Source organism: Blennius ocellaris (genome assembly GCF_963422515.1).
Source record: "Blennius ocellaris genome assembly, contig: SCAFFOLD_173, whole genome shotgun sequence".
In the NCBI taxonomy this organism is placed as follows: domain Eukaryota; kingdom Metazoa; phylum Chordata; class Actinopteri; order Blenniiformes; family Blenniidae; genus Blennius; species Blennius ocellaris.
In genome coordinates this window covers 37,501-45,000 of record NW_027661953.1, presented here as the reverse complement: position 1 = coordinate 45,000, position 7,500 = coordinate 37,501, and the positions used below count along the sequence as shown (strand labels likewise).

The window sequence follows — 7,500 nt, the reverse complement described above, 5'->3', positions numbered from 1 at the left end:
ATCAATGACGGTTTATTGACAAGAACAATCAGGGATCAATGACAGTTTATTGATAAGAACAATCAGGGATCAATGACAGTTTATTGATAAGAACAAATCAGTGACAAACAACACAGATAAGAAACGGCCATTTAATTTACATTTCATAAAACATGTCTGCTTTTATCTCCGGCAGGACTTCAAAGTAACGATACCGATACCAGTATCTGGTTCCGGACCGATACCAGTGTCTGGTACCGGACCAATCCAGACCGGTACCGGTGTCTGGTACCGGACCAATCCAGACCGATACCAGTATCTGGTACCGGACCGATACCAGTGTCTGGTACCGGACCAATCCAGACCGGTACCAGTGTCTGGTACCGGACTGATACTGATACCAGTGTCAGGTGCCGGACCGATACCAGTGTCTGGTACCGGACCAATCCGGACTGATACCAGTGTCTCGTATCAGACCGATACCAGGGTCTGGTACCGGACCAATCCAGACCGGTACCAGTGTCTGGTACCGGACTGATACTGATACCAGTGTCAGGTGCCGGACCGATACCAGTATCTGGTACCGGACCGATCCGGACTGATACCAGTGTCTGGTATCAGACCGATACCAGTGTCTGGTGCCGGACCGATCCGGACTGATACCAGTTTTTGGTACCGGACTGATACTGGACCAACTGATGCAGGTCCAGGATCTGGAGCTGGATCGGGACCTGGACCTGGATCAGGATCAGGATCGGAGGCTGGACCTGGATCGGGACCGGGCTCTGGACCTGGACCTGGATCAGGACCGGGGCGTGGTCCTTGGCCGTACCTTCATCTCGGTGAAGCGGAGCGAGTACTGCCAGCCGGTCCAGCTGGACCACTCCACGCCGTCGGCGTAGGAGGCGTGGCCTCCAGCCAGGTACTGTCCGTTGAGGTTGGAGGTGTGGCAGTTGCGGTACCACCAGGCGCCCTGGTAGTACGCCGCGCAGTTGTTCTCCGACTGGTCGTGGTCCCGGTCCTTGGTGGTGAAGCGCATCCCGGAGTGCTTGAGGAAGGAGTCGCCTGCCGGAGACAGAGAACAGCTGGGACCAGGACCAGGACCCGGGCGGTACCGTGGAACCGGGGTGTGTTCTGGCTGCGCCGTACCTGCGGTGCCGGAGAACCCGTCCACGCTGAGCGGGAACCCGTCCTCCTCCGGGTTCACCGAGTCCCGACCCACCGAGAAGTCCGAGTACTGGGCGAAGGCCGTGGCGTTGTCGAAGTCGGCCATGTCGATCCGGAGCTCCACCCCTCCGGTCCGGGTCAGAGAGAAGATCCTCTGGAGACCTGAGACACCGGGGGGGGGGGGGGGGGGGGTTGTTTAGACCTGGACCTGGACCTGGACCTGGTCTCTGTGAGGACCAGGCCAGGTGGTTCAACAGGATCCGTACCGAGCCAGTGTTCTCCGGTCGTCGTCCCAAAGCCGTCCCGGTAGGCGTCCCAACCCCGGAAGAAGTTCACCGACCCGTCAACCCTCCTCTGGACCACCTGCTGGGCCGGACCACCGTCAGTGTGTGTGTGTGTGTGTGTGTGTGTGTGTGTGTGTGAGAGTGTGAGTGTGTGTGTGTGTGTGTGAGAGTGTGTGTATGTGTGTGTGTGTGTGTGTGTGTGTGTGTGTGTGTGTGTGTGTGTGTGTGTGTGAGAATGTGAGAGTGTGAGTGTGTGTGTGTGAGAGTGTGAGAGTGTGAGTGTGTGAGTGTGTGAGAGTGTGAGAGTGTGAGTGTGTGAGTGTGTGAGAGTGTGAGAGTGTGAGAGTGTGTGTGTGTGAGAGTGTGAGAGTGTGAGTGTGTGAGAGTGTGTGTATGTGTGTGTTAGTGTGTGTATGTGTGTGTGTGTGAGAGTGTGTGTGTGTGCGTGTGAGTGTGTGTGTGTGTGTGTGTGTGAGAATGTGAGAGTGTGAGAGCGTGAGAGTGTGAGTGTGTGAGAGTGTGTGTATGTGTGTGTTAGTGTGTGTATGTGTGTGTGTGTGAGTGTGTGTGTGTGTGTGTGTGAGAGTGTGAGAGTGTGAGAGTGTGAGTGTGTGAGAGTGTGTGTATGTGTGTGTTAGTGTGTGTATGTGTGTGTGTGTGAGTGTGTGTGTGTGTGTGTGTGTGTGAGTGTGTGTACCGTCCAGCCCCCTCCCCCGGTGGTCATGTCACAGTAAACCATGAAGCCTTCAGGGTCGTGAGTCGGAAACACAGAATAAACTCCGTCCTGAGAAACTCCGGAGGCCAAGAGGTCGGCGCAGTGTCTCGGTCTGACAGCTGCACACACAACACAACATCTGTGTGTTACTGTGTGTGTTACTGTGTGTGTGTTACTGTGTGTGTGTTACTGTGTGTGTGTGTGTGTGTGTTACCTGTGTGTGTGTTACTGTGTGTGTGTGTGTGTGTGTGTGTGTGTGTGTGTGTGTGTGTGTGTGTGTGTGTGTGTGTTACCTGTGTGTGTTACTGTGTGTGTTACTGTGTGTGTGTTACTGTGTGTGTGTTACTGTGTGTGTTACTGTGTGTGTGTGTGTGTGTGTGTGTGTTACCTGTGTGTGTTACTGTGTGTGTGTGTGTTACTGTGTGTGTGTTACTGTGTGTGTGTGTGTGTGTGTTACCTGTGTGTGTTACTGTGTGTGTTACTGTGTGTGTGTTACTGTGTGTGTGTTACTGTGTGTGTTACTGTGTGTGTGTGTGTGTGTGTGTTACCTGTGTGTGTTACTGTGTGTGTTACTGTGTGTGTGTTACTGTGTGTGTGTGTGTGTGTGTTACCTGTGTGTGTGTGTGTTACTGTGTGTGTGTGTGTGTGTGTGTGTTACCTGTGTGTGTGTTACTGTGTGTGTGTGTGTGTGTTACCTGTGTGTGTTACTGTGTGTGTTACTGTGTGTGTGTTACTGTGTGTGTGTTACTGTGTGTGTTACTGTGTGTGTGTGTGTGTGTGTGTGTGTGTGTTACCTGTGTGTGTTACTGTGTGTGTTACTGTGTGTGTGTTACTGTGTGTGTGTGTGTGTGTGTTACCTGTGTGTGTGTGTGTTACTGTGTGTGTGTGTGTGTGTGTGTGTTACCTGTGTGTGTGTTACTGTGTGTGTGTGTGTGTGTGTGTGTGTTACCTGTGTGTGTGTGTGTGTGTGTGTGTGTGTGTTACCTGTGTGCGTTCCTTCACTCAGCTCAGTCTTCAGCCTCCTCAGACTCTCTGTCTCCCTCTGGAGGCTCAGCAGGGAGTCACTGAAACCTGCAGCCAGCTTCAGCACACCTGAGTGGTTGTCGGACAACACCTGCACAGGAAACAGGCGACACACTGACTGTAAGACAACACCTGCACAGGAAACAGGCGACACACTGACTGTAAGACAACACCTGCACAGGTAACAGGCGACACACTGACTGTAGGACAACACCTGCACAGGAAACAGGTGACACACTGACTGTAGAACAACACCTGCACAGGAAACAGGCGACACACTGACTGTAAGACAACACCTGCACAGGAAACAGGCGACACACTGACTGTAGGACAACACCTGCACAGGTAACAGGCGACACACTGACTGTAAGACAACACCTGCACAGGAAACAGGCGACACACTGACTGTAAGACAACACCTGCACAGGAAACAGGCGACACACTGACTGTAAGACAACACCTGCACAGGTAACAGGCGACACACTGACTGTAAGACAACACCTGCACAGGTAACAGGCGACACACTGACTGTAAGACAACACCTGCACAGGTAACAGGCAACACACTGACTGTAGGACAACACCTGCACAGGTAACAGGCGACACACTGACTGTAAGACAACACCTGCACAGGAAACAGGCGACACACTGACTGTAAGACAACACCTGCACAGGAAACAGGCGACACACTGACTGTAGGACAACACCTGCACAGGTAACAGGCGACACACTGACTGTAAGACAACACCTGCACAGGAAACAGGCGACACACTGACTGTAAGACAACACCTGCACAGGAAACAGGCGACACACTGACTGTAAGACAACACCTGCACAGGAAACAGGCGACACACTGACTGTAAGACAACACCTGCACAGGTAACAGGCGACACACTGACTGTAAGACAACACCTGCACAGGTAACAGGCAACACACTGACTGTAGGACAACACCTGCACAGGTAACAGGCGACACACTGACTGTAAGACAACACCTGCACAGGTAACAGGCAACACACTGACTGTAGGACAACACCTGCACAGGAAACAGGTGACACACTGACTGTAAGACAACACCTGCACAGGTAACAGGCGACACACTGACTGTAAGACAACACCTGCACAGGTAACAGGCAACACACTGACTGTAAGACAACCCCTGCACAGGTAACAGGCGACACACTGACTGTAGAACAACACCTGCACAGGTAACAGGCAACACACTGACTGTAGAACAACACCTGCACAGGTAACAGGTGACACACTGACTGTAGAACAACACCTGCACAGGAAACAGGCGACACACTGACTGTAGAACAACACCTGCACAGGTAACAGGCAACACACTGACTGTAGAACAACACCTGCACAGGTAACAGGTGACACACTGACTGTAGAACAACACCTGCACAGGCAAAAGGCGGCACACTGACTGTAGAACAACACCTGCACAGGTAACAGGCGACACACCGACTGTAGAACAACAGCTGCACAGGTAACAGGCGACACACCGACTGTAGAACAACAGCTGCACAGGTAACAGGCGACACACTGACTGTAGAACAACACCTGCACAGGAAACAGGCAACACACTGACTGTAAGACAACACCTGCACAGGTAACAGGTGACCCACTGACTGTAGAACAACACCTGCACAGGAAACAGGCGACACACTGACTGTAGAACAACAGCTGCACAGGCAACAGGCGGCACACTGACTGTAGAACAACACCTGCACAGGTAACAGGCGACACACCGACTGTAGAACAACAGCTGCACAGGTAACAGGCGACACACCGACTGTAGAACAACAGCTGCACAGGTAACAGGCGACACACTGACTGTAGAACAACAGCTGCACAGGTAACAGGCGACACACCGACTGTAGAACAACAGCTGCACAGGAAACAGGCGACACACTGACTGTAGGACAACACCTGCACAGGTAACAGGTGACACACTGATTGTAGAACAACACCTGCACAGGAAACAGGTGACACACTGACTGTAGAACAACACCTGCACAGGAAACAGGTGACACACTGATTGTAGAACAACACCTGCACAGGTAACAGGCGACACACCGACTGTAGAACGACTCATTCACACGTTTTCAAGTGAAAAAGCTCAAGTTCTGTCACATTTTTGTGTCTGTTTCCATGACAACAGTGCTCAGAGCCACTTTTCAAAAACACGTCGTCACCATGGAAACGGAGGGAAAGCACAACTTTCTGAAAACCCTCCCACGCCGTCTCCATGGAGACGAGGAAGTACCGTTAATGTTGGGAGCCCGTCGTTGTGGTTCCAGTGTTTCTGCTGTTGCCGTGGAAACAGACCTCAGTTTCAGAACGTTGCGGTGTGAAGGTGAAACTTTTGCGACGTGAGAATGTAAAGAGTGTTTCCGCCGGCGGCGGCGCACCTGTACGACGCGGCTCTGCTCGCTCTGCACGCCGTCCAGCCGGCGCTCCAGGGCGCCTTGCCCCGTCTTCAGCGAATCGGCTTCCAGCCTCAGGTTGTGGGCGTGGCCAGCGAGCACCTTCAGCTCCTCTGCCACCTTGTGGGCCAGGCCCCGCCCCTGCCACTCCTCCCCGTTGTGATTGGCCAGCGCCCGGAGCAGCGAGCTCTCCAGCGCCTCCCAGCGCGCCGCCGCCGCCTCGCCCAGGTTGGGGCAGTTGGGCTCCAGGAAGACGCTGACCGGCTCGCCGTCCGCCACGCGGGACACCGTCACCAGGGCGCCGGACTCCCTGGGGTTGGTCCAGACCAGGGACGAAGAGGCTCCGTTGCTGTTACCATGACAACCGCAGAGTTACACACAGGAACAGGTGAGCCGGTGGACAGGTGTGGTCGGTCAGGTACCTGCTGGGGAACGGCAGCGGGTTCTCCTTCAGGTACCAGACGGCCGCGGTTACCGTGGCAACGGCGGCGACGATAGCCAACGTGACGCCCGTCCAAAACAGGATGAGGCAACATTTCTGCAAAGAAACACACACACACACACACACACACACACACACACACACACACACACACACACACACACACACACACACACACACACCTCTTAGGCCTTGTCTCAATGACGTTTTTCATTTTTGCGTCCACTAGTTGGTGCTGTTGGTTGTTTTCATAATGAACATGGACAAACCACCAGGTCTGATTGTTTCCATGGTGACTGTCAAAATAAAAGCACCAAGTCTGATTGTTATCATGGTGACTGTCAAAATAAAAGCACCAAGTCCAGTAGAACACGGACTGGGAGTCATGACGACACGGAGGAAATATTGTTTTGATTGGCTCTACTGAGCATGTGCAGAACTACTGGTTACAACCAACATGGTGACCAGGACCAGGGCCAGCGCTAGTACCAGGACCAGGGCCAGCGCTAGTACCAGGACCAGGGCCAGGACCAGCACCAGGACCAGCACCAGGACCAGCACCAGGACCAGGGCCAGGGCCAGGACCAGCACCAGGACCAGGGCCAGCGCTAGTACCAGGACCAGGGCCAGGACCAGCACCAGGACCAGGGCCAGCGCTAGTACCAGGACCAGGAGTAACGATGGAGTCAGGTAATTTCTGTCGTCGAGACATGTTTTGAAGAAGTAGTCCTCAGTGGCTCAAAGCAAACAGATCAAAGATACAACCAAGGCTTTGTGTTTTTACTCGAAGTGGTTGCCATGGAAACGAGGGGGTAAAGTTTGTGCCTTTCTCCAGAGTTTTCTCTCGGAGTTTGGTCGAACGACGACTTTGTGTTTTCGGCTTCACAGAATCAGACGTCCGAGACTAAATCCTTTGTGTTTAATCTGCAGCTTTGAGGAGATCAAAGCGTCCGGCAGCTGCTGCAGATTAACACTCCTGTCTGACAGATTAACTCCAGATTAACACTGATTACCTGACCTGCACTGCACACCGGTAGCAGCTAGCAGCTATCACAGCTAGCAGCGAGCAGTTTTCAGAGCGAGCAGCTAGCAGAGCTAGTAGCTATCAGAGCTAGCAGCCATCTCTGCTAGTAGCTATCAGAGCGAGCAGCTAGCAGAGCTAGTAGCAATCAGAGCTACTAGCTATCAGAGCTAGTAGCTATCAGAGCTAGCACTTAGCCGGATCTCTCACCGCTAGCAGCTGGCGGCTCACCTGGCGGCGGGGCGGGGTTTTGCCGTCCAGCTCTGAGCTGCTGTTGTTCATGATGGTCCAGCGGTCGTTCAGCGTCATCCTGCAACACAAAGTCCGTCGTTCAGGAAGAGACTCAGAGGAACGTTCTCCTCCGTCCTGCTGAACCAGACCCAGAGAACCTCCAGGATCCCTGGAGGTCCTCCCAAGGCCAAAGGTCACCAGAACC

At 53.3% G+C, this 7,500-nt stretch overlaps 1 protein-coding gene across 1 annotated transcript; it reads right to left on the bottom strand.

Annotated features, from left to right (window-relative positions):
• Window positions 1-781: 781 nt before the first annotated feature.
• On the bottom strand, window positions 782-7,373 carry LOC308148532 (fibrinogen C domain-containing protein 1-like; the record flags this gene model as incomplete). The annotated part of the gene is made up of 8 exons (XM_080521997.1): window positions 782-1,044; window positions 1,129-1,308; window positions 1,413-1,509; window positions 2,128-2,264; window positions 3,130-3,259; window positions 5,587-5,950; window positions 6,024-6,139; window positions 7,296-7,373. The coding sequence occupies 8 exons, from the start codon at window positions 7,371-7,373 to the stop codon at window positions 782-784; spliced, it is 1,365 nt and encodes a 454-aa protein (XP_080378123.1).
• Between the last annotated feature and the right edge of the window lie 127 nt (window positions 7,374-7,500).